The 25,379-nt window shown below is 39.8% G+C and overlaps 1 protein-coding gene and 1 non-coding gene across 9 annotated transcripts in view; one reads left to right on the forward strand and one right to left on the reverse strand.

Moving 5' to 3' along the window:
• The window catches only part of FNIP2 (folliculin interacting protein 2), a 137,551-nt gene that overhangs the window by 17,336 nt on the left and 94,836 nt on the right, over positions 1-25,379 (forward strand). For 4 of the 8 annotated variants that reach the window (XM_009448477.5, XM_009448479.4, XM_016952460.4 and 1 more), the window contains exon 1: positions 19,507-20,116. The exons of 2 other annotated variants lie outside the window; for them this stretch is intronic. In XM_009448477.5, coding sequence (XP_009446752.1) covers positions 19,941-20,116 — 176 coding nt within the window. In that variant the 5' untranslated portion in view covers positions 19,507-19,940. Of the gene's footprint in view, positions 1-19,502; positions 20,117-22,280; positions 22,403-25,379 lie in introns of those variants that run through there. 2 more of the 8 variants (XM_063809975.1, XM_063809974.1) reach the window with 2 other exon arrangements.
• On the reverse strand, positions 8,288-8,394 carry LOC112209175 (U6 spliceosomal RNA). The gene has a single exon (XR_002943822.1). It is a non-coding gene; the product is annotated as a U6 spliceosomal RNA (small nuclear RNA).

Below are 25,379 nucleotides of genomic sequence, written 5' to 3' on the forward strand. Positions count from 1 at the left end.
CCTGATCCAGTTCTGTGTCCAAGATAAATATTCTACTGGCTTCATGCTGTTTTATCTTCATAAAAACAAGTCACCAAATACCTGTGTACTAATGCAGTTCATATAGTAAAAACGTTAATTGCACAGGAGATTCAGATGAATAAAAGAACACTTATTTTGGTGTCTCATGGCCAGAGTTAAAAAAAGAAAACTAGATTTACTAGTGCACAGGTCATATGCTATTACAGCTTCAAGGAGCTGCCAGAAGCTCATTCCTTCCGTTTGCATTTTTGTGAATGTCAGTTCTGAAATAAATGAACAAACCCAGGACTTGAAAATAATTATTTCAACTGTAAATTGTGCCTGTCCTCATATGGTAATGAGAGTTCACAGTGGTTTTTATTTTTTAAAAAAACAGCTCGGTTTGGGAAAAGGTGCCTGCAGTCAGCCTTTGCAAACTTCTTTATTCTGTGAGATTTTTGTTCCCTGTTTTCTAAAGACAATAGTGACAAATTAACCAGAGTCAAAGGCATTGCAATTTTTATGTAGGGTTTCTTTGTCCTTATGAATTTTTTGTGATTCTCTCTTCATGATGCTATATTTTTAACTTGCCACTTTAATTGACTAAGATGAAGTAATTTCTTAGCGGGGGTGGGGATAGGAAACAGTAGTGGGAGAGATTATCTTCAGAGTCTGTATTGCTTTTGGGGGTCTCAGCTTTTTTTTTTTTAATCTCTAAGTCTGTGATTTTTTGAATTTTACACTTGGGACAGAAGGATCCATGACTTCAGGTAGCTGATCCATCTCCCAAAGTCTAGGAGGGGAGGAACTTGGATTTAGCTGTTGTTGAGAAAGTTCAGAGTATTTTCAGCCCCCATGAGTGCAGTTAACCAGAGATCTTTTTAATGGAATCATTTCTTTTCCTTGGCAAATACAAAGATTTGTTTAGCCAATGAAATGTAGTGGGGATTTCAAAGCAGAAATGAGCTATGCATTTTGGAGGCTTAGGATGCCAAAGTTGGGAATTAGATGTTGTACAAACCAGTTTTTCCCATAGTTTTCTTTTCTAAAAATTGTGGTGGGAGAGAGGTGCATACTGGTTAAACGTGCTGCTCTGCGCCAACGACCGGTATTTCAAAGTATAAATGATAAAAGGAACTTAACTGTAAACTTGATATTTACATGAGTTTTATTTCCCAAAGCAGTTATATTTATTTTATAGAATAGGAAAAGGCTCACTCACCAAGGCTACAGAGCTAGTTACTCATATGGATAGGCCAAGATGGGGGACGCAGACCTTTTGATTCCTGCATCACACCTCAGCCAATTTTTAGTCCTATGAGTATGGCAAGTTCCCTTGTTGTGTAGTTAAAAAGCTGTTATGAATTTATAGCTAAAATACATTTTTATGATTCTTAATTATCACACAACTATATTCTCTTGCATGTTGTTGGACTTTTTTGTTATTTTCATTAGACTTTTGCTTCTTTCTGGCATTGAGGGACTGAGACGTAAATTATGTAACTCTGAAAATCAAGTCCAGCCTCTTTCGTGTGGCGGCCCTGCCTCATTTCTCTTTGCTCTTCCCCTCATACTCTTAAGTCCAGTCAAAGCGAATTTGTCTCAGTTCCTCAAACAATCTTGAGTTTTTTCTTTATGAAGATTTCTTTGTTTGGAACTTGGCTCCTCCTTTCCTCCTTTAACCTGACTCACACTCCTAACTAGTGTGGTGATTAAGAGCGGGAGTGGGCTTGGAATTGGACTTCAGGTTTCGAACCCTGACACTATCACTTAATAGCTGTATGGTCTCGAACAAGTTGCTTAACCGTGCCGTGCTATGCTGCCTTTTTCTCTTTGGTATGTTGGGAATAATAGTAACCACCTCATGGTGGTGGTATGAGATTTAAGTGGGTGGTTCTTGCAGTTACGACCGTGCTGGGCGCGTAGTAAGTACTCTGATTCCTGGAAGCCTTTGCCGATAATCTGCTCTTTCACAGACTCATTGCACTGAGCACTCTGTCCTCCTGGAGTATAATTGCCTGTGCATGACTTACTACTCCCCTCTGAGGACAGGGATGACCATGCCGAATCTGTATTCACTTTGCAATATAAGCACTTGGCACTTATAGGCACAAGACAAATGTCTGAATAAATCAATAAGCAAAGGCCCGCTTAGCTCATGCTATAATCTTATGTGTTTAACCTCCACTTTTCTTTCTTTTTGTGATGATCTTTTTGCCTTTTATTTGGGGTTTTTGATGGGTAATTTTAGGAGAAGCTAATAGGGAAGTTTAACCTAGGTTGCTTTATGGCAGCTTCTGGAGTTGTAACACATGATTGCTTCATGTTGTTTATCCCCTTTGGGAGAAGAAGCCGTACATATGGACAGGCCTCTTGAAAAGTTGCTGTATTCTTTAAGAAAAAGTAGGTTCCACATAGAGAAGGCTAGACTCACAAGGAACTTGCAGGTTAACATTGACCACAAGTCTGGATTTAATCTAATAACTGCTGTAGCCTCCTGCTCCCCAGCTCTCTAAAGGCACACTCACAGGATTTCCTGGCACTTTGTTTTGTTGGTCATCAGTTGTGCTGTGGCCATAATGTAACAGTGGAAGCCACTTGACTCCTTACCTTCCATGCTTCATCTTTAGGCAAGAGTAAAAACTAAAAGCAATGTAAAAGGAAAAGCTTATGCGAGAGCAGGATAGTTTCTGACTAAAAGTAATGAGAGTCCATTTTTTCCAACTCCAGGGGTTGTGACCTGGTTAGGTCCTGGCAGTGGTGGATGTGTTCTAGGTGAAATAATGCCTTACCTAAAGGAAAAGGGGAGAAGGAGTTTGCTGTGCTGCTGTGATTATTTTGTTTAAAGTCATTAAAGGTTTGGAGGGTAGTACAAGAGTGATACTAGCGAATAATTGCTGTAGAATCCATCAGATTTTCAAGGGGCAGTAGTGAAACACAAAGATCACCTGATCCCAAGCTACTTTCACAGCTGAGCTCTTCTATCCTTCACCCTCCAACCTCAGAGCCTCTAAAAGCAGTGTGTGTGTGTGTGTGTGTGTGTGTGTGTGTGTGTGTGTGAGAAATCACAGGCTTTTACCATTCAGAACGCATTTTTTCATACCTAAGATACTATGTTATGAAGGACAGTTCATTTATTTATTAGAATAATGGCTGTAAGTTAACCTGGTTTTTATAGGATGGCCAGGTACTCTGACTGCCCTTTATAATGATGTTTCTGATGTGTGCTCTGAACTCTAAAAGTAAACTTACAAATGAATTTATAGGATCCTCAATAGTAAATGTTCATTCAAAAGCATCTGTTGACATTTTCCATATTCTAGGTACAAAGCATTGTTAGAGTACAAGAATGAATAAGATAACACCCTGCCCTTGAGGAGTTCGGTTCATGGAGGTTTGCTCCCTATTCTTCTGTTATAACGTGCAACAGGAGCTAACAGTACAGATGAAGTATTCCTAATCCAAAAATCTGAAATGCTTCAAAATCGGAGTAGTTTCTGAGTAAACGCAATGAGAGTCCATTTTTTCCAACTCCAAGGGTTGTGGTAGCCTATTAAGTCCTGGCAGTGGTGGATGTGTTCTAGGTGAAATAATGCCTTACCCAAGGGAAAAGGGGAGAGGGGTTTGCTGTACTGCTGTGATTCTCTTGTTTAAAGCCATTAAAGGTTTGGAGTAGTACAAGAGTGATACTAGGGAATAACTTTTGAGCATTGACATGACACGTCAAGCGGGAAATTCCACACCTGACCTTATGGGTCACGGTCCCAACACAATCAAAACTGCTACATATGCAAAATTATTAAAAATATTATATACAATTACTTTCCGGCTATGTATATATAAAGTGTATATGAAAGAAACATAAGTGAATTTTATGTTGAGACCTGGGTCCTATCCCCAAGATATCTCATAATGTGTATACAAATATTCCAAAATCTGAAAAAACGCCAAATCCGAAACACTTCTGATCCCTCGAAGGATTTGGAGTTTTTTCAGATTTTGGAATATTTGTAAATACATTAATGGATCCTATACTAAACTATAGGATCCTGTTAATATCCTATTAATAAATCCTGGCCATTCTATAAAAACCAGGTTAACTTATAGCCATTATTCTTAATAAATATTTTGGTTCGGATAAGGGATACTCAACCTGTATATCAAAAAATAGGCACAAGGAGACCTTACAGAAGTGCTCAGTAGGCTGGGCATGGTGGCTCACGCCTGTAATCCCAGCATTTTGGGAGGTGAGGCAGGAGGATCACTTGAGGCCAGGAGTTTGGGACCAGCCACGTAATGAGATTCCATCTCTCCAAAAAATTTTGAAAATCAGTTGGGCATGGTGATGCATGCCTGTAATTCTAGCTACTAAGGAGGCTGAGGTGGGAGGACCACTTGATCCCAGGAGTTCCAAGCTGCAGTGATCTGTGATTGCACCACTGCACTCCAGCCTGGGTGACATAGTGAGACCCTGTCTCTAAAATAAAATGTAAAATAAAATAAAATAATAAAAGTGATCAATAAAGTTTAGATGACTTAAGTGTCTAAGCTTAGTAGTATATACCTTTAATTTTCACTTTTTTTTTTCACTTAGCACTTTCTTGGATTTGTATCTTCTTATTTGGAGAGTTAGATGCTAAACACACATTTTAAAGTTGTTTTTATATTTGTGCTCATAATTTTTTAATTCTTGTCTTTCCATTTTGTTTGCAGGTGATTTTCCCAAAATAAATACCAGGCTATCATGATTAGAATTAAACAGTTTTCTGAAAACCTAACCTAATTTAATGGAATGGAGAGAGAGGGGTGAGGGTAACAAGGGAGGTGGAGGAGGGGGATAGCAATAAACGAGAAGGTGGAATTTTCTGATAGGAATTTGTGATTTCTCCCTTAACACTTTCAGGCAGTTTTGCTTCCAATCCCCTCTATAACTTCATTTTTATTTTTAGTGCCTACAGACACTCTAGTCTTTAGATGTTCCTTCTGCACTGAGAATCCTTTTTTTTTTTTTTTTTTCTTTTTGAGACAGAGTCTTGCTCTGTCACCCAGGCTGGAGTGCAATGGTGCGATCTCAGCTCACTGCAACCTCCACCTCCCAGGTTCAAGTGATTCTCCTGCCTCAGCCTCCTGAGTAGCTGGGATTACAGGCACCTGCCACCATGCCCGGGGCTAAGTTTTGTATTTTTAGTAGGGGTTTCTCCATGTTGGCCAGGCTGGTCTCAAACTCCTGACCTCAAGTGATCCACTTGCCTCAGCCTCCCAAAGTGCTGGGATTACAGGCATGAGCCACTGCACCCAGCGTGCACTGAGAATCCTAAGAGAATTTTCATGTTGGTATGTTTGTAATACCAGAAATGTTACCAGTTACTGTTGATGTGCAAGAAATTCTATTTTGGAAGGCCAAAACAGAGGATAATGCCTCCCTGCCCAGACGGTCTGATAAGAATGTCAGTAATGCCCTCTGTGTTTCATTTCCTGTGTGTTCTCTACATTCGGCATTCTGCAGTCTGAGGGTTATATACATCAGTAATCTCGAGTGCAAGCATGACACATATAGAAGGCTTGAAAATAGGTAAAACATGGTGGTAGGGGCAGCTGATAGCAGGAAAACTGTCCTTAGGGGATAACAGACAATGAGATCCAGAGAGTGGTGATCTGGAGAAATTAGCCGGGCATAGTGGTGCACACCTGTGGTCCCAGCTACTTGGGAAGCTGAGGCAGGAGGATTGCTTGAGCCTAGGAGGTTGAAGCTACAGTGAGCCGTGATTGCACCACTGCACTCCAGCCTGGGAGACAGAGCAAGACGCTGTCTCAATACACACACACACACACATCAGGTGCTAAGTACAGTCCTCATTATTTGCAGATTCCTTATTAGTAAATTCACCTACTTACCAAAATTTGTAACCCCAAAATCAATACTCTCGGCACTTTCATGGTCACTCATGGACATATGCAGAGTGGCAAAATATTTGAGTCACTTTACACGCACGTTCCCAGCTGAAGTCAAACAGGGTAACCCTCTGCTGTCCTTTGTCAGCTCTTCTATAAACAAGTGTCCTTTTCACAGTGAATTTTGTGCTTTTTTTTTTTTTTTTTTTTTTGCTGCTTCTTGGTAATGTCACTCTTTAGCCCCCACGTATAGTGCTGGAGTGCTGTCTAGTGGTCCTACTGTAAGAAGCTGTGATGTGCGTTACAAAGACAGTGTCTTTAGGTAAGCTTTGTTCAGGCATGAGTTAATAGTGCTGTTGGCTATGAGTTCAGCGTTAATGAAGCAACAATATGCATGAAATAGGGTATCTTTCAACAGAAACACATATACACTATAAACCAAGGTATGTATTAATCTGTTGATGAAAATGTTGTAATCAGTGGCTTTCAGGAACCTAACCCTTTATTTCCCCCTAGAAGCAGTGGTTTGGTATTCACTAATTCAGTGTTCATGGTGACTTTATAGAACATAACTGCTTCACAGAATGAGAATGGGCTGCACAGTAGAAGCCCTCTGCAGCCTTAGAATGGAGAAGGTAAATGGGTGGCTTCATCCTAGAATGAGTTTTGGAGTCCAGTCTGATTGAAGGATGGAACGAGGTAGGGAATTAAAGTGATGACTTGTTGGCTTTGAAAGATAAAGAGGTGAAGTCAGGATGGGTTTGATAAAGGAAGTTATCAAGGGACTGGAAGATTGTATGAAGTCAGAGGGCAGGCCTGCAGGGAATAATTACAGCTGCAAGGATCAGAGGGTATAGTCAAAGTCTTGCTGGAAAATGGGGGAAGGTAGAAATGAGGGCAATTAAAGAAGGCAGAGAACAACACATTTGTTTTTGGATAGACCATTCATGGGAACTTTGAGCTCTAGGGAGTGATATAGGGATACTTAGGTCAGAGGACCCAGAGTGCTGATAAAGACAATTGGAGTGTGCCTACAAGGTGCAGCTGTCTGTGCAAATTTCCAGAAATTCCAAGAACCCTGAGACATGATCTAGGAATCCTAAATGTCCAGATGTGAAAGCAGGTATAAACAGGCCTATGCAAAGTATCACATGAGTGGCAGGTTCTTGACTACACAGAATACAGTGTACTTTTTCAGTTACAGGACCCACAGCATTTTACCATGGAAAGATGTAGAGAAAGAATCAAGATTTGTTTACTGATTAGGTTTAGGGAGAGGAGGGGAGGACAGGAGTGAATAGTCAAGAGTTGTTCCAGTTTGACTAATTGCTATAAGATGCTTTTTGTTCTACAGAGTTTGATGGATGTTTTACTTCCAGAGTTGTCTTTGTTATATCATAATTCTTCAGTTTTCAGTTCCCTTATCATGTGATTTTTGTTATTATGACATTTAAGATTGGCAAATGAGCATACTTATGGTTTGGTAAATAGAGGTAATGATTCCTCTCAGTTCTGTTTGCATGGGGGTTGTGGAGCTAGGTCAGCTTCCTCCTGACTGTCTTTGAAGTTTCACTGACAATTCTGGACACTCAGATTCCAGCTTTCCAAGCTTTCCTATTGGCCACTGGGTTAGGTTTCATACTCCTTCTATTGGTTGCTGTGATGGGGTTTGTAAATGGAACGGAGGCAAATCATACTTGTACCCTACTATTGTCATTTATGTGAAGAGTTGTCTAGAACTACGCTGCCCAGCTCAGTAAACACCAGCCACATGTCTAGTCGGCCCTTGAAATGTGGCTAGCCTGAATTGAGACATTCTCTAAGTATAAAATTCACATTGGATTTTGAAGACCTAGAATGAAATAAAGAATGTGAAATATTCTGTGAGAAAGTTAATAATTTTAATATTGATAACATGTTGAATTGAGATTTTGTATATGTTGGATTAAACAAAATACTAAAATTCATTTCACTTGTTTTTTGTTTGTTTGTGGGTCCTGCTCTGTGGCCCGCTGGAGTGCAGTGGTCTGATCATGGCTCACTGCAGCCTTGACCTCCTAGGCTCAAGCAATCCTCCGGCCTCAGCCTCCCAAGCAGCTGGGACTACAAGTGTGCCACCATGCCAGGCTAATTAAAAAAAATTTTTTTTTGTAGACACAGGGTCTCCCTATGTTGCCCAGGCTGGTCTTGAACTCAAGTGATCCTCCCAAGTGAGCCTCGGCCTCCCAAAGTACTGGGATCACAGGTGTGAGCCACCGCATCCAGCCCTCACATGTATTTTTCTTTTATGTTTTTTAAGTTCTAGGGTACATATGCAGGATGTGCAGGTTTGTTCATAGGTGAACGTGTGCCATGGTGGTTTGCTGCACCTATCAACCCGTCACCTAGGTATTAAAAAAATATGGAACACTTCATGAATTTGCGTGTCATCCTTGTGCAGAGGCCCTGCTAATCTTCTCTGTTTCGTTCCAATTTTAGTACATGTGCTGCCAAAGTGAGCACCTCACGTGTTTCTTATTGCAGTTTTAAATATGGGTACTAGAACATTTAAAATTATATTTGTGGCTTATATTATCTTTCTGTTGAACAGCACTGTCTCTTTGAGTTATTTTTTGGGTTTCCATGGAATAATTTGAAAATGATTGTATTAAATGATATACTTCTAAAGAAAATTCTTGGGTCCAGTTACATTAATCCTCTCGAAGTTGTTAGTATACCTGAATGTATCCCTTATAAATAAAACAATTACTGTCATAAGTACTAAACACCCCTCTGCTAAGAGAAGTTTATTCATTTTCCTTGGAAATTCCTCTATCATAAATAAAATGAAGTCAACATTTATGACAGTTCTACTGGATGGAATATAACTGAATCCCTTTAAGAACTGGTATCAGGGTTAGCATTAGCTTGGATTTTGGACTAATCAAATGCAGTCATATTTTTAAATGTGCAGTTCTTTCTCAAAGGAGCATTTGAATCTATGTCACATTGAGCCGTGGTATAATGAGGTTTTGTTGTCCCTGAGAGAGTGACTATTTTCAGAACTTAGGTGAACAGCTATTTGCAAGGCAGCCTTAGTAAATATGACAGAAAAGAGGTTCATTTAAAAGCAGCTAGTTTAGGAACCACTTACTGCCTGCCTGCTCTCTGCTCAGTATTAACTGCACAAGCAAAACACAAAAGAAATTAAAGGTGTGGTCCATGTCCTCGAAGTTCATCCTCTGGCTCAGGGATTCCTAACTGACATCTACATTCTGAGGTATCTGATGAGATGTAAAGAGAGATTAATACCTTTATAATAGCAGCTAAAGCACTAAACTTTGAAAATTATTTCTTAAAAGTCGCAGATCCAAAGTTACTTGAGGAAACACCACTTCCACACATGTTCTGTTACGGGAATTGTGCATGGCTTCCAGGTATTCTTCCCTAAACCAGGGGTCCCCAACTCCTAAGCCACAGACCAGCCACACAGAGCAGCGGGCAAGAGAGCGAAGCTTCATCTGTATTTACAGCTGATCCCCATCGCCGATGTTACCGCCTGAACTCCACCTCCTGTCAGATCAGCAGCGGCATTAGATTCTCACAGGAGCACGAACCCTATCGTGAACTGCGCATGCAAGTGATCTAGGTTGCGCGCTCCTTATGAGAATCTAACGCCTGATGACCTGAGGTGCAACAGTTTCATCCCGAAACCATCCCCCACCCCCAGTCCATGGAAAAATTGTCTTCCACGAAGCCAGTCCCTGGTCCTGGAAAAGGCTGGGGACCGCTGCCCTAAACCGTGGTTGGTGGCAGTGTGTAGACTCGGTGACTGTTGTTCCAAGGTATAGCCAAGGGGAAAGTTGAACCATAGTTGTAGTTGGGGAGGTTCTGAGCTACAAGAAAGGTAGAGAATCCTTCAGAGGCATTGTTTATAGAGTCCGTTCTATCTTCCTATTACAAATATTGAAATGTTTTCGGAAAGGGACCATTTGGGAAGTTTTTATAGAGCAAATGGCCCTTGGTTTGGGTCCTAAAAGAACTTAGAGGATTCAGCTTGTAAAGTTAAATGAGGGGTACTTTAGAAGGGGAAATTGATGTGACTGAGGATATGTGGGGTGTTGAAAGGGGTTTTATGAGTGGAAGAGAGAATACCTTATGTTAATTTGAAAGATAATTGTTCCACAGACATAATTTTCTAACTGTTGTGCTAATTTGTTCTAGAGCTTATTGTTCCCAAGGAACTTTGTGATGAGTCTATCTCAGAGTGTTTAATTGCCTGGAGCTTCCAGAGAATTGGCTATGTTTTTGGGGGAGGGAAGATGGGGTGGGAAGGTGATTGACCTTCTTGGGCAAAATCATTATTTGCCAGGTATCATTGTGGCCAAAGTTATTTATCTTGGCTTCATGTTGTATAAATACAGTGCAATCATCTATGAGTTTAGCAACTCAAATAGGACAGTGAGTACTTTTGGGCTTGTGTATATAAAAATTAACACGTTGCGTTTGTCTAGAATTTTATAGTTTTTCAAAGGGATTTTCAAATGCTCACATTTAACATCTCCAACAATTCTTGTCTATTTATGGTTAAGGAAACTGAGGCCCAGAGAGTCTAGTGTCTTTCCCCAAAGTCACATAGGTAGTGGATGACTAGGCCAGAACTAGACTTAACTCTTGCCTTCTCGTCCAGGGTTCTGTTCCTTGGTATGACACCCTCTCTCAGCAGGGACCCTGCTGACAGTGACTACGCGCTGGTGGCTGGTGTCTCCTGAGTTCCTTGTACTCAGCCTGATCATGAGGAACTGACTCAGAGAAACGAGAGTCTGCTGATTCAGAGCTGAATATCCTTTCCCAGTCTTTCATTTCCCAGCTTTCTCTTCTCCTAAATTGATTTCTGTCAGCTCCCAAGCAGCTTTCTTAGTTGTCGTAGCTATTAGAACTCTTAGAGCACTTTAAGAGTCTTTCTGACTTAATTTACTAGCAATGAATGTATTGCATGAGAAACCTTTAATTATAGCTATATTTTGGGTAGGTATCACTATTTTTGCCTGTCAAACCAAAACTGAAGGAGAACTGTCACTAACTTAACCTCTACATAGATTTCCTTTAATAATTCTCATTGACTTTGTTATTCTGTTATACACATTGACTTCCATTGAGTGGATTTGTAGCAGGCCAAGAATGAGTGAGATACCAGTACGAAGGCTATTACGGTAGTCCTGGCAAAACACTGGGCTTTGCTGGGCATGGTGGCTCACACCTATAATCTTAGCGCCTTGGGAGGCTGAGACGGGCAGATTGCTTGAGCCCAGGAGTTTGAGACTAGCCTGGGCAACATGGTGAGACCCCATGTCTACAAAAAACACAAACATTAGCCAGGTATGGTGGCGCATGCCTGTAGTCCCAGCTACTCAGGAGGCTGAGGTGGGAGGATTGTTCGAGCCTAGAGGTCGAGGCTGCAGTGAGGTGTTATCTTGCCACTGCACTCTAGCCTGGGTGTCAGAGCAAGACCCTGTCTCAAAACAAAACAAAACAAACCAACCAAAAAACCCCAAATCCACCAGGCTTCGATTAGGGTGGTAGCAGTGGAATTTGGGATGGAAGCTGCCATCTCTCCACTGGCATGAGTCAAGAGGGAGCCAGGAGTGCCACAGGCTCCAGAGAAAACTTCTTGCCCAGCCTTCCTATCACTAGTGTTGAGAGAAGAGAGGGGCTTCTGGCAAGACCTTCTCCTACACCACTGGGAGACCTGTTACTCCATCACCACATCTGCTTTGAGACTGTTGGCACACTAATTTCATTTTCCTCTTTATCCTGTTTACAACTATTTACACTGACAGCCTTTAAAACACCAAGGCTTCTAGGTTTTTTTGTTTTTGTTTAAATTTTTGTTGTTGTTTTTTAGAGACAGGGTCTTGCCCTGTCACTCAAGCCAAAGTGCAGTGGTGTGATTATAGCTCACCGCAGCCTCAAACTCCTGGGCTCAAATGATCCTCCCACCCCAGCCTCTTGAGTAGTTAGCATTACACGCACGCACCACCATGCCTGATTACTTTTAAATTTCTTACAGAGACAGGGTCTTGCTGTGTTGCCTAGGGAGCTCTCAAACTCTTAAACTGAAGTGATCCTCCCACCTTGGCCTCCCAAAGTGCTGGGATTACAGGCGTGAGCTACCACACCTGGCCCTTCTAGATTCTTTCTTAATCCAAGTCTTTACTCTCCATATATAAGAGATGGATAATTAGATAAGTTTCCCTCCCACTGAATATTCCCTATTGCTTACCCTTCCCCTGCTTCATCTTCTGCTATAGCACTCACCATTTGTTTTGGCACACTGAATATTTTTCTGAATTATTGATTTTCTTCTGCCACTATCATGTAAACTTCATAAAGGTGGCATGGGTTTGGTTCATGTATCATCAGCATCCTAACAGGGTCTGGCACATGAAATGTTTGAAAAGATGAAGTGAGTGGAGTTTTAAGTCTTTAGATAGCACATTTTAAAAGTGAGTTCATAAATTATTCTACAAAAGCAATGAAATGCCTTTATAAACTGGAAGAATGTCAGATGTTCTTTGTTTTGTTTAATCCCATTTGGTGGGTTGTGTAATTATAATACAGATTAATGAATAACTCTTAGTAATTCCAAAATTACCCTAATGGCAATAATATGTATTTGTATGATGCCATTTACAGTAGCCTGAATGAATTTTTTATTCCTCTGTGAGATAAATAGTTGTATCTCAATGTTACAAATGTTAAAAATTATAAATGCTTAAAAATGTTGTAAATGTAAGAGAGAAGCCTATTCACAAAAACATTCCTTTCCAGGAAAACAGAGACCAGTCTAGTGTGAGACATAGGTGTGTAGTTGGTTAGAGCAAGGCATATGAGAAGGTACAGAATGATGAGAAGGTTTTACCTTCATGCTCATGAGGTGGCTAAATTGTCAGTAGTAGTTTTGGGCATGTGAGCTGCTGCTTCTCAATACTGACAGCATTTTAGGGGACTGGACTTTGTACAGCTCTGCATGGCCTGCTGAGGAATCCAGGCATCAGCAACAGAAAGTTCCAAAGCATTAACAGAAGATTTAATTATGTTATAGCTGTACATCCAAATGGAAGGGAGCTGGAGATAGCCAAGAGTTCTCTGCTAGGTGTTTTTCAGACATGCTTCTCATGAATTAAATAATTTTAGTCCTGATGTGGAGATTGGGAGCACTGAAAAGTGGTACTACCATAGAGCAGTTTTCTGTGATGAAGTAGGTAGAGTAAGCAAATGTGTTACATAAGAATTTCTGCAGCAACTCTTCCAGACACCTTCTACCTTACTTGATAACAGAGTGTCCTGATCACATGATTTGCAGAGAATGAGAGATCTGTGAATGATTGCTGAGATGATGGCCCCAACCCAGTAGCTCAGCTTCCAACTTCATAAGCAGCTCTAGACTACTGATACCTTTCCTAGGTCCAAATGCTAGTGACAACCTGGCTCAAAATCAAAGTTAAACTTTAAAAGTTATGTAATATTTTGTTGCTGATGTGTTTCTAACTTTTGGCAGTCTTCAAAAAATAATCCCATAGCTGCTATTAATTTCAGGGGAATTAATGATCATATGATTATAATTTAATCATGGGGATGGGTTGTAAAAATCATACATAAGGAAGATAGGTTGTAGATTGAGTTCTGATATTGGACCTTTAAACAAAAAAGTCATGAAAGTCTTTATCCAAATTGCTGGTTATCTCCCTGATTCTAGAAAGGTTGAATCATTTTACCGAGACAAATAGATACGCAGTGCCTTTTCTTGTGGGTGGAGAGTTACACTGCGAGCCTGACCTGGCCACCTCTTTTTGGTGTTAAAGTTTAGATATGAAGTAGTTACAAACACAGCTTTATTGTAGCTCTTCTGGGCCGCTGTTTCGTTTATCAGATTGGGGATTTCCTGGAGCCTTAACTTTCTTTTCCTTATCTCTGTGTTGTCTGGATGCTGGTACCTGGTCAGATAGCCTTTCGGTAGCACTTTTTCAAAAAAACGTATAATATGTGTACTTTAAAAATTCCTCTCATTGTTATGTATATTGCATTGCTGCTTGATACTACACAAAGTTTCCAAATAAAGGGAAATTGTGGAGCTTTGTTTAGATACTTTAAGAGGGTAATGGCTACGGCTATATACTTTTGCTGGTTTTTATAAATATTAATGATAGCAATTATGTTGAAGGAAAAATTGTGTGAGTCAAATTGCACCCTTCCAGGGTGAGTGCTTTGCTTTTCCTTTCAGCTGTCAGAAATTGTTTTGCCTCTGACGATTCTCTTAAAATAAAGCTTGCAGAATTATTACAGATTAAGGAAATCAAGTGATCATTAATGGCAAGAATTGTTTTAAAAAATAGTTTTTCCCATTGTTTGTAAATAATACATGCCTATTATTAGAAAATTCGAAAATATAAAAGAATTTTTAAAAAGTATCCTGATCATGGCTGCTCAAAAGCGTTCTGATATTGTTTTTCTATGCTTTCTTTTTTCTGTTTTAGTTTTATAAAACTTTTTCTACATTTAGTTTTATAAAAGCATACTTGTTATCAAACTGCATATACAATTTTTATCCCATTCTTTTTATTTAACATAAGAATTTTCTATGTTTCACAGATTTTATGAAGATGTGCCACTCATTCATTGATTCTTTCAGTTACTGGGTGCCTTCTCTCTGTGCTCTGGGTGCCAAATGCTTTGCTTTTTAAAGTATGGAGACATGGGAGTAGAAAATAATCTAGATTATAACTAGGAACTGCACATCTTCCTGAATTTCCATGTAACTTTGATCTGGATCTGAAAGTTAAATTATTTCCCAGGTAGTTCCACATTTTAAGTCAAAACAATAATACTCATTGGTTTGTATTGTATATTTAAGCTAACTTTGTATGGATTAAAAAAAAAATCACTCTGCCTAGGAGTCTTTCCCTAGCTGAAGTGCTGGACTGGGAGTGGAGGGCAGAGCAGAATCCTGGGGAGGCGGTAGGGGCCGGTGTGCTTGGCTTCTGCACAGGAATTGTTTACAGGGGTGAGTGAGTAGGGCAGGGTTCATGTCAAGGTGTCCGACAAGATACTTAGTCACTCACAAAGCACATGACTTGGGCCTTGTCCTCAGAGGACTGAATTAGTGAGAATCTAAACATTCTAGGTGGCACGGAATTTGAGATGTAGAAGAAAGAATTTGACTTATCAGTCAGTGATATCCAATTGCCTCCTCCTTAGCCCCTTCCCAGATCTGTCCCAGTGGTCAGGCGCAGATGTGGTATGAGAATGAGCAGGGTGGGCCTGCTCGTGAGCAAGGATGCCTGGATTTAAGGCCTGGCTCTGCCACTGACAAACTGTATACCTTGGGCCAGTTCCTTAACCTTCCTGTGCTTCATTCTCCTCATCTGTTAAGAGAAGATATTACTACTGCCTACTTCCTATGGTTAAATGAAACACATAGAACGATGCTTGGCACATAAAAGAGCACTCAGTGGATCTAACTACATACCAGTATTTTCTACCCTATATGACTGAATTTGACATATTGACAAATTTCCTTAGCGCTGAGCTCGTCAGATGAGTTTAGATGGCATTAGGGTAGGTATGTTATTGTTTGATTGCACACTGAACTGGTATTGTGAGGATGGCCTGCTGCTTAGCTAGCTATTAGGAACTATCCATGGTCATGTTTCTGAAAACAGCCAAGTATTGACAGACTTGGTTCTGATCCTGGATCTGTCTCCAAAGCCCATTCCCCTAAAGTAGACTGCTTCAAAAAAGCTTGCACACCCCCTTACCTTAATCTACTGGCTGTAGGCTAAGAGGAGGACCTATTTTGTTTTTAATAAACTTTGATTGAATTATAATATACAAAACACTGTACATATTCGGGTTGCTGTGTGTTCACAGTACCAGCACTGGGATCAAGAAACAGCATCCCATAACCTTTTTGTGTCTTTCTGGGGACCGTGCTTCGAAGTCTCTGGTAGAAAGATTTGTGATCATTTGTTCTTGTGCAAGGAGAAGGCATTATGGAAGATAGGGAATTACCTGGATAAAGAGGAGGATCATTTGTGATGCTGTGGATCTTAAACCTCCCCCACTCCCTCCTGTCCTGTATTTATTTCTCCTTTTTTTCTCATTAATGTAATGTGAATATCAGAGAAAGAGGGATTCTTTTTTTTTTTCCTTTCAAGATTGGACATACTGAGAGGAGAAAGATTCATTATTGCAAGATTCATTAAATGAGAATAATCAGAATGGACTTTTTAGGGAGCTGTATTAAGTCTTAGATTTTTCTCTTCCAAGCTACGTTTCTCAATTGTTGCTTCTGAGTTAATTTTTCGTTACATATCATGATCATTGCTTTTCATCATTTGAAGAATGTGAGGTCAAGGAATTACAGAAATGCATGAATACTTACCTAGAAACTTTCATGACTTTAATTCTCCCAACTCTAAATTAGGCATGGGAATGGGCTTTTTCTCAGCTGTCAAATCTTGGATTGGAGGTGGGTCCTGGCAGCACTGCATCCGAAGGTTTTGGAGAGGAGTCTGGGCATCACAGGAGACAATGTGATTGTTTAGAGATTTTGGCCACGGGGAAAAGAGGTTGGACTTGTGTCTTGAGTACCAGATATTTGTCTTTGGTGATCTAAATGATACTGTGCTATTTATTGATTCTTAAACTTGGCACTCTTCTGTAGGACCACTTAATACCTGGTACATGAGATTGGAAACAGTACAAATAGCAGCTTTAAAAAATTGAAGTAGTAGTCTGCCTTCCTTACATATACCACATGGATTCATCATGCTTTCATACTTCTGTGGTCCTCCCTTCCAGTGTCTTAGAAAGTTCATCAGTGTTGTGAAAGTAGCAGTGGTGGCAACAGCAGTTCCAGTCAACAACCTATTGAACCGCATGTGGAATGTGGGAGTCTAGTCAGTGATTGCAGACACTTTTGTAAATGTGTAAACTTTGGATAACCCAAATTATCTTCTATGATACATGGATGAACTGTAGAAAGGAAACAGATAACTTGGCCATGTGTAGGGTTACAAATAGGGTGGATGATAAATTGTAATATGCATAGTATTTAATATTTAAGAGCAGGCACCCAGCATGATAATGAATAACAATGTGAATACCTCTCTAAGTGTGTAATTACATTTTAGCAAAGTGAAGATCGAGAAAAAAGGGAGATTGGATTGAGGGAGAGAACAGACTCTTAAGCATAAAAGATCTACACATACCTCCTCTTAGTTACTCTCTGAGTTGCTCTAATGTCTCAGAAGAGTGGTTGTGATGATACAATTATGCTTTTTCCACTTACTGAAGAAATTTTAGAGCTCCTATTTAAACATAAGGAAATTTGAAGTCATGTAGAGACATCCCCTTTAACATATAATAGTTGTGGTTTTTTCATTTCTACCCTATTACATTTTATCAGATTTTGAACTGTGGAATTAAGGCTTATTAGTTGGGTAACAGAGGAAACGGCATTTTCACTTTTAAAAAAATCTAAAAATCCTTTCTGTTAAGATATCATGTTGGTCTCACTGATTGGAGTGATCACAAGATATTAAAAGCCTCTATGGGAGCTTTTGCTATAGTAAACGAGGGAAAGGGAGAAATGGAGTGTGAGTGTATAAGCACCCTCCTGATCAGACTGTATGCATCTGACTATCAAAGAAGCACACTGCTTGTTACAGTTAGATTCATATCATAGTTTTTGTTTTGTTTTGTTTTGTTTTTAGGTGGAGTCTCGCTGTGTTGCTCAGGCTGGAGTGCAGTGGCACGATCTCAGCTCACTGCAACCTCTGCCTCCTGAGTTCAAGAGATTCTCCTGCCTCAGCCTCCGAGTAGCTGGGACTATAGGCATCCACCACCACACCTGGCTAATTTTTTTGTATTTTTTTAGTAGAGACAGGGTTTCACCATGTTGGTCAGGCTGGTCTCAAACTCCTGACCTCAAATGATCTGTCCACCTCAGCCTCCCAAAATGCTGGGATTATAGGTGTGAGCCACCGTACCTGGCCCATATCATAGTTTTAATGCAAATATTTAGTGTTATTAAACCAATCAGAAAGTATCTGTTGGACATCTACCACGGATAAAACCTGCGTGAGGTACAAAAATGAATGTCAAGACCCAGACTAATATGCAAATAATTTATAATCTAGTTAGGATCGTAAGAGATGTATTATACACTTTTTTTTTTTTTTTTTTTGGACACAGGGTCTCTCTCTGTTGTCCAGGCTGGAGTGCAGTGGTGCAGTCATAGCTGACTGCAGTCCTGAACTACTGAGCTAAGTGATCCTCTCACCTCAGCTTCCTAAGTAGCTGGGACTACAGGCGCATGCCACTACTCCTGGCTCATTTTCTAATTTTTTGTAGAGATGAGGTCTTGCTATGTTGCCCAGGCTGGTCTTTAAATCCTGCTTCAAGTAGTCCTCTCGCCTTGGCCTCTCAAAGCACTGCGATTATAGGCTTGATCTACAGTAGTTTTCATAGTGCCTGTATAAGTAATCTTTTGGTTCTCTGTTAAAAAGAGAAAGTGACTTTAAAGGCAGTTTATGGGAAGAAAGAACTCATGATCAGTGGCCATGTCAGTTAAGTTCTAAGCTCAAAATGTGTTCTTCTTGGAGAAAGGAATTCATTTTCTCCTAATCTGGTTTTATCTTGATACTATCAATTTAGCATGTGCCACAGAGAATTCAAGTTGTCATACGTGTGTTGCAATTTTTATTTCTCAGGAGAGGGTGAATTTCAGCTATTTTTTGAGTTTATTTTGAAGGAATTTTAGGGATTATATATATAAGATTGTCTTAAGGTAATTGAAGGCCCTGCCATGACATTAGTTTTTCTCACACTCATGGAGTGAAATGTGTGGATACCGTATATTAAAAGTAATGGCAAAAACCGCAATTACTTTTGCACCAACCTAGTACAAAGGTACATTTAAAAATTGCTGAAGCCAAAGGACCAGACAAGAGTTCATCAGGTTTTAGGAATCCATTAATGCTTTCTTCACCAAATTCCAGGACTAAGAAAAGGAAAAGAATTGGGGCAATCCCTTGTAGTTTTGTATGTAAAGATTTGACCTGTATTCCAGGGATCTTGATTTTTATTTCTAATAAAAGAAAAATGTTTTCTTCGTGAACCCACAGAATCATATTGATTCTGTAGCATTGTTCTCCTTTTTCAGATGAAGAATATTAGTGTCAGAAGTCAAAATTGAGCTGCTTTTGTCCTCAGGTTGGGCTTTCTCATTTGAATATGCCTAGGAATTCAGTGCAAGAGTTCTGAGGGTTTATGGCTGCTCGTTATCATTTTTTTTTTCTTGTATTAAAGCAAGGATATATCCCTAATCTGTGTCCCACCTCCCCTTGTCATCTATACATTAAGTCCTACATTTGGCTGTTGTGGGTAACCATCCCTCACTTGCTGTGGGTAGAATTTTGCAAGATTGCAGAGTAAGACCTGTCAGCTGACACTGGCTCACATGAGAGCCATTAAGAGGGTGGTGTGGCCAATGTCAGAACAACCTTGCAGCTGAAGGCAAGTCACTGCATTGCCCAGAGCCATATGAACAGGTCTTGTGACCAATTAATTGACTACTGCATAATCTCCAGCTAGGGTGCACAGATGGAGTGAGTCAGTCCAAGCTGCTCAACCTGTTAAATGTCTTTTCTTTGCTAACTGGAGTATAAGCTTAGGAACAAAAGTAGGACTTGTCTATGTTTGTAATGGGATTGCAGACAGCGTGTTTTGTAATGTGATAGATGGATCTGACTTCCTAAATTATTGGCAGGCTTAATTTACGTAACAAATGTTCCACCTTTTTTTTTTTTTAAACCTTTGAAAGGGGAAATTAGTACACTGCTGTCAAGTAGCTTTTCTCACATACTGTATAGGGAGTGAAATGATTGTTTAGAACTGCTGGTCTTTACAGAATATTCCTCACATAACAAAGGAACTTCAGGATTTGTCTCCAAGTCCATGTTTATGGTCAGGATAAACCGGAAGAACATTAAACCGTTCAGGAGATGTGCGGCGGCACAGCGAACACCACAAACCAGCCAGAGAGCTGGCAAGACTCTGCCAGATGTGTGAGTGATGCTGTTCCTGGTGCTGGGAGGATTTACAGGGCGCTTTTATGCACAAAGATTAAAAAACACACCGGAGTAGACAGGAGCACTGACCACACGGAACTCGACAACAGGTTTGAAACTTTAGTTGTTTCAAAGTCTCAGATAATTCTTTATTTAATTTCCTGTGTAGTAAGGAGATGGAATTGTATTGATCTGAAAGTTGTTGTTTCTCATAAGTGCTTCTAAGTAGGAGAAATGGGGTTATTGGTGGATGTGCAGAGTCAAGTCCCTTCTCTTACAGAAGAGATGTAAGCATGGGTATTTTTTAGTGACTATTGTGACTTCGCTACCCATCTGTTTTCTTCTTTTCATTACCTCTACTGGAGCCAACTTATAAGAAGTGTGTACATCTTTGTCCCTTGAAGCTTGGATGAAACTGTTCACAGTAATTATCAGGAAAAAAAGGTGCAGTCCTGAAGTAGCAGCACAGTTAGTAGATGGGGCTCAGGCCTGGGCGTTTTCACTTCATAGTCTGCGTGGCAGCCAGGTGGTTGTGCTTTTCCAGTTGGAAGCAGGGTGGTCGGGGTGACCCAGTCTTCCTCTGGAAGACCCTTTCCATGAGAAGGATGTTATGAACAGCAAATTTTAATAATGGAGCTTGTCTAAAAAGAATAGCATACTTATAATATTCTTTTTGGTTTATTTCATCCACGTTCTTCCATTAATAAATTTGGAAGAATTTATTAATTTTATTATTAGTGGTACTTAATTGAAATGCTATTTGTAAAGAATTTTATTGCATATCAATAAAAACAAAAAACTGTTTTGAGAATTACATTTCATTCCAGATTCTTCCATAGATAGATAGTAAGGAGAGCTAAAAGTTAATGATTAGTGTAAAAGCAAGTTTATAAGTGCATTTAACTTGGGCATGGTGGCTTAAACCTGTAATCCAAACACTTTGGGAAGCTGAGGTGGGAGGATCACTTGAGCCTAGGAGTTCAAGACTAGCCAGGGCAATGTAGCAAGACCCCATCTCTACAAAAAAATTTTAAAAATAATTAGCAGGGCATGGGGGCATGCAACTGTGGTGCCAGTTACTTGGGAGGCTGAGGTGGGAGGATCGCTTGAGCCCAGGAGTTGTAGGCTGCAATGAATTGTGATTTCACCTCTGTACTCCAGCCTGGGCAACCGAGCAAGACTCTGTCGCTTTAAAAATAATAATAATAAAATAAATTCACTTAAAACATTTTTTTCTTACAGAAATTTTCTCAAAATTAACATGTCTCATCAACTTTATCCCATAAGTATGCTTCTTAGTTTGGTTAAAAATAATCAGGATATAGTTTTTGTCACGTAAAAATCTTTGTCATTTTTTAATAGAAACAATAAAACAGGGCAACAGAGTGACACTTCTATCTCTAAAAAAGAAAAAAGAAACTTAATAAAATGGGATGTAGTCCATTACAGCGTAAGAGCACAGTAGACCGGAGAGTGAGAGAGAAGTGAGGAAGTTATTTTACAAGTGTTAGGTCACATGCTTTTCATTCAGTTAAAGAGATCTGTTTGTAGAGGAGGAGGTAATGATATGGTACATTAGAAAAATACATTTGAGTGTTCAGATAAGAATTTCACTTTTATACTATCTGTTTTTATCTGTTTCTTATCAAGAAAGGGCAGCTGAGTGATAGGAGAGAGTAACGGAGTGACACTCAAGTTTATCTGAATCTTGATCCCTAGCTCTGCTGCCCAGGAGCCTCTAACCCTGGGCCAGTCTCCAGGCTTTTCTTAATCTCACTCTCAACTGTTAAACTATGTAATTGGCTCGGATTATTTTAAAAATTCTTTCTTCTTCTGAGATTCTTAGATGTAGTAGTAGGGCCTTCTGTATTCCCTATTTTTGTTATTCTATAGAATTCTAGATCCCCAGTAGTTATTTAGGATGAAAGATGGGGATTGAATATCCATGTAAGAACATAATATGCAGGGCCAATTTTTTAAAAACCTCTAAAATTTTTGATATGAGCTGCTGCTTCTTACCTTCGAAGTGATGCTTTAAATTTTAACATTTTCATACCTGTTATCCTCTTTCCTTATTTTAACTTCCTTTAGATTTACTTCTCTAGTGCTGAGAATTTTTTTTTTAGAACTTTGTACAATGATGACATATTTGTCAATTAATTGGAATTCATCTCTAGTCAGACAATGTGCTGTAGTAGACCTCATCTGCTTTCTCTTCTCCTTTCTACGATCTTGGAAACATTGCTTACTTGCAGTATTGTGCTTGGTTTCCAGAACTTCTTTAGGACTTGGGCCAACTTGAGGGTAGAAGTGAATTATTGACAGGCGCTTGCACTGAAGGACCTGGCTCCAGAGTGCTCACAGTTATCTGTTTGTCCAAGTCGTATGGCAGTCAGGTAGGTAGGACTTCCAATCTCTTTTTGCTCTTTGATATCTTAAATCAGTCGTTCCAAGTGGTCTTCTTAGTTGAGCACACTGACAAGCAGGGGTTTTGTTTTTTTTTCTTCTCATGATTTTCCAGTAACTGAAAAGATGAAGAGAAAGATTCCACAATTACAGTAGAATCACGTTGTATTATGTGATGATGGCCACAGTGTAAAACAGACGGAAACAGTGCAGAAAGAAACATGTTGGTCGTCTCATTGCGGTTCATGTAGCATGACACATTTCAGGATAGGAGTTGTCCTCTGCATCTCCATTTCCATTCCCCCTAACCTCTATAAAGGCAGATGTTGGGGTTCAATTCATTTCACAAAATTCTAGAGTCAACAAAAAACTACCAAGTTTGATGAGAGGCATCTTAAATGGCTTGTCAGTAAAAATTCCTTGTTAAAACTCCCTTCCAATCTAGTGACTCTTTGCTGGGCACGGTGGCGTTCATGCCTGTAATCCCAGCACTTTGGGAGGCTGAGGTGGGCAGATCACTTGAGGTCAGGAGTTCGAGATCAGCCTGGCCAACATGGTGAAACCCCATCTCTACTAAAAATACAAAAGTTAGCCAGATGTGTTAGCAGGTACCTGTAATCCCAGCTACTTGGGATGCTGAAGCAGGATAATCACTTGAACCTGGGATGCAGAGGTTGCAGTGAGCCAAGATCGTGCCACTGCACCTCAGCCTGGGCAACAAAGCAAGACTCCATCTCAAAAAAAAAAAAATCTAGTGACTCTTAAATATGATGCCAGGTATATGGTATCATCCTCAAATAATTGCTTTCAATCCTCTTTCTTAAAATATTGACTATAGCAAAGCTGCCAACAACTTTTGAGTTTTTCAAACTTTCCCAGCAAATTAGCAAACAAAATCCATAGGGCTGTTTATATGAGAAATCTGGGACTTGCCACACATATCTGTGAATCATTGTTGCTCTGGTGGCAAGAGAAAACTTGCCGTGTCTTTAAAGTGTACCCCTTACACACTGAAAAGGAACTGAAACAGAGCACTTCAGAGTCAATTGTGCTTTACAGTTTCATATCTTGAAATTTGAATTCAGAAGAAATTCTCTGTACTGCTTTAGAATCACCAGGATGATTCTAAATGAGTATATCCATTTTATGTACACTTTTAGATGAGATAATTCTATTAAAAAAGGGAAGTCCTTAGATTGTCTGTGGTAGTTACTTAACAAGAAAGTAAGTACAGAAACTTGAGTGCATTGTCCCCTGGTGAGCTGCTTCACATAGATAAGCTGACCATGATTTTATGACCAGTCTTTATTTATAGCAGTTGGGATTACTGACTAGGAAATATAAAAATAGTCACAGATTTAGAGAGAGATATGCTAAGGCAACAGACCAAAGAATTCTGAAGAGTATAATAAAAGGTCATTAAAAGTAAGCGTAATGCAGGTTTGTAGGAATGGAAAGAATGTTTCTCACTGCTGCTCCTGGAAACAGTGTGAAAACCACTCTACCCTGATGCTACTTAATAGAAAATGTAGCAGTTGGACAGGTTGAATGAAGTGGGTAGAGAGAAAAAACAAACTCTAGTCAGCTGATGGTCTTGTGCTTTGTGACAAGCTTCACAGAGAGGTCGTAAATGGTTGGGTGTGACTCTGATGGGTTGGGTATTGTGGTCACACGTTCTTCTGTGCTTCCTGCATTCCTTCCCTTTTTACTGATTTTTACATACCATGAGAATTTTTCTTTGACTAGTTAGAAGAGTTTATTTCTGCTGGCTGAGGGTAGAGATTTTGAGATATAATTCCAGACTGATAAGAGTGAATGAATCAAGGAATGCAGTGTTGTGTCTGATTCAGGGTTCAAGAACATTTGTCTTTTCCCTCTGAGGATACATCACTTACTAGGAATAAATCAGCAATCTTAATATAGGAGATTTTCATAGACGCTAACAACTGACATCAGCTTTTGTCTTGGTCATATTTGGATAAGCATTGATGACGTAACAGGGTAAAGCACTTGTTATTAATCACCATAGCTAACTGTCCAGAATGACAGTGTTCCAGGCAGAAGATGAGGTTAATCCAGCTCTGGAGTCTGCAGGCCAGTCACTGACTGGGCAGCTTCTGAAGCCTTTTTTCCTCAAGTTCTGCTCAGTTCTGTGCTGAAGCGGAATGCTGGCTGAACTGCTCCCCACATCCCTGGTTCTCCTGTTATGACTCCTGTGGTGAGTCAGGCTCTGGCTTAGCCTTATCCTTTTATTGTTATAGTAACAAAAGCCAAATAATTGCTGAACAGTGATGTAGCAAGCCCTGGTGGGAATTGGAGAGAGCAATAACTTGTGACCCATCTAAGATTATAACTGTCAAAAGTCACCAAAGAGAATCCAGCCTGTGGGTTATAAAAACACCCAAGGTTCCTGAGAATATTCTTATCTTTTATGAGTTCCCAAGGGGATATTTAGGTATCAGGTGTACATCCATCCATCAGCCTTATGTCTTTAAGGGTTTAAGAAAGGTTTTTAAAAAAAACTACTTTAGGTTTTTACAGAACAGATGTGAATGAAAATCCTTTTTTCTCACTATGCCATATCCTTTCACTTTCATGCCTCACCCTGTCCAAAGGCAGAAAAAGGAACTTAGTTAAGCTATTTTCCCACTTACTGATTTTCAGCTCTAGCATATGAGAACCTAGACTTAATACCAGATAAAATGGAAGGGCCTTTGATTTGGGGATCTTCTCTACCCTGATTTTATGATCTGAGGGTCTTCTCTGCCTTAAAATCACTGTCTTTGGGAACATCATCTCATCTCTCTGTTTTTGTTTTCTAAATAATAATAATTAATTAATAATAATAATGATGGTAGATTGGAATGGTGTTTCCTGAGCCTCAACTTCAGATCCACTGAACCAAATTCCTAGAGGTAGAGCTTGTGAAGCTTTGTTGATTACATACACACACACACACACAAACAC

The sequence above is a fragment of the Pan troglodytes genome, chromosome 3, assembly GCF_028858775.2.
Source record: "Pan troglodytes isolate AG18354 chromosome 3, NHGRI_mPanTro3-v2.0_pri, whole genome shotgun sequence".
NCBI lineage: Eukaryota > Metazoa > Chordata > Mammalia > Primates > Hominidae > Pan > Pan troglodytes.